Source organism: Cynara cardunculus (assembly GCF_001531365.2).
Source record: "Cynara cardunculus var. scolymus isolate 2C chromosome LG 4, CcrdV1, whole genome shotgun sequence".
Classification (NCBI taxonomy): Eukaryota; Viridiplantae; Streptophyta; class Magnoliopsida; order Asterales; family Asteraceae; genus Cynara; species Cynara cardunculus.
This window is the reverse complement of record NC_037531.1, coordinates 11,002,772-11,004,763: the sequence shown is the minus strand read 5'-3', so window position 1 is coordinate 11,004,763 and position 1,992 is coordinate 11,002,772. Positions and strand designations below refer to the sequence as shown.

General features: G+C 37.8%; 1 protein-coding gene across 1 annotated transcript; it reads left to right on the top strand.

Annotated features, from left to right (window-relative positions):
• The first annotated feature begins 450 nt into the window (after positions 1 to 450).
• LOC112510858 lies at positions 451 to 1,593 on the top strand. The gene has a single exon (XM_025116207.1). It carries the CDS (start codon positions 451 to 453, stop codon positions 1,591 to 1,593), a length of 1,143 nt encoding a protein of 380 aa, XP_024971975.1.
• The last annotated feature ends 399 nt before the right edge of the window (positions 1,594 to 1,992 follow it).

Here is a 1,992-nt window from a genome sequence, read left to right as displayed (position 1 = left end):
AAGATGAATATGGTTCATTAATTATGATCAATATTTTATATTATGAAACAATCAAAACTTTTATGAAATCACATATTAATTATATGAAATGAACGATTAAGATTGAGTTGTATTAGTTGCACAAATATTATGAATTGTATAATAACCAAAGCTTTTATATATATATATATATATATATATATATATTAATATTAGGGAGAGAGAGAGAGAGAGAGTTAATGGACATTAATACCCTTGAAAAGCAAAGGGTGAAAACAGGGAGCATCAACATAAAACCACTTTCTACCTTTCTCTTTCATATCTTCCTTCTTCCTTAAATAACTCCTCTTTTCCTTTCTTTCTTTCCTTTTTTTCTCCTCTTCTTCTTCTTCAACAACCAGATCCTCTTCCTATAAACCCATAATTCTACTTTCTTTTCTCTTCCATTTCCATCCCATCACCTTTTTCCCTATGGATTCTGGTAATAGTGGCAGTTTACAGTCTTCAAGCGGCGGTGTTGGTGGCGGTGGCGGAGGCGGAAGCGGTGCTGCTGCTACTGCTGCTGATGAAGACTATGATTCAAGAACTGACTCCATCTCTTCCTTCTTAAACCATTCTTCTTCCCACTTTAACCACAATCCGATTCTCCAACCACCACCGTCGTCTTCCTCATCTCACCATCATCGAACCCTAGATACCACTTTCTTTAATCCTTCCTCAGCTTCGTATTTTGCACCTTCGAACTCAACCAATCCAAACCCGGTTTATGATCCTGTTTGGTCCAGAAACGTACGACCCGATCCGACCTTCACCGGCTTTGGTGCAACCCAAAACGACGACGTCTACTTGAATTCTCAGCAAGGCATGTACGCTAACCAGTCGCCGCCGGTGAGTTCAAATGCAAACCCGGGTCGTGTTTCCGATCATCATCAAGTCGGAGTTACAACCAAGAATCCAAAGAAGCGTACACGAGCTTCCCGGCGAGCACCCACAACTGTTCTCACCACCGACACCACTAATTTCCGGCAAATGGTTCAAGAATTCACCGGCATCCCTACTGCACCTTTCTCCGCCTCCTCTTCTTCACCGTTCTCCCGCCGCCTTGATCTTTTCGGCGGTGGTGGGATAGGGCCGCTGTATCCTGTACGGCCGTCGCCGCAGAAAATTCAGCTACAACAACAGCCTTCTATTTCCTCGGTGGATGCTTCCTCAAGTAATTACCAATTACCCCCTTCTGATATTCAGAGTTTCCAAAAACAACCCCAAACTCTGTTGACTTCACAAAACCCCGTATTTTCGTTTCAATCTCTTTTACAAACAAAGATTCCTCAGCAAGCAAATTCACCCATTTTGGGTACAACAAAGTCTGATAATCAACAATCGGATCTTCTAAGTGGGTTTCCAAGTTCTTCAACAAGATGGAGGGACCAAAATGAGAACTTGGTGAATTTTAGTGGAGGTAATCATAATAACCCAAAAGTTGATGGGTATAAGTTGAACTCTTTAGATTTTGATCATCAAACGGAGAAGGGTTTAGAGAATGTTAGTTCATCAAGAAATGGTGGCGATCAAACTCAAGGTAATGTAGATTCATGGCTTTGCCCTTCCGATTAATTAATTACAACAGTTATGTTATTTTAGAAATTCTAAATATTTGAAAAGAATTTGCTCCGAACGATATGTTAAACTTTTATCTGAAATAGCGGAAAAAAGAATCCCTTTAAATTTAGAAGAAAATATTGGGGATGAACTTAGGGTTTTTTTTGTTGTAAAACTTGTAATTAATTAATGAACTTGATACCCTAAATTGTAATGTGGGTTCAATAGGGAATTATATTTTATAATATTTAGAAAATGAAAGTAATATGATGGTTTTTAAATGTATTGTAATTGTTGTTGATATTTAGTCTCTAAAATACAATATTAATTAACTACAAGAAAATAATTGTTGAAGTAAATGTATTCTAATTGTTGTTGAATTTGAAATCTTTAAATGGTGTCATTTGGAGTTTC

Coding starts and splice junctions, on each gene's coding strand:
- LOC112510858 (XM_025116207.1), top strand. CDS start 451: ATGGATTCTGGTAATAGTGGCAGTTTACAGTCTTCAAGCGGCGGTGTT.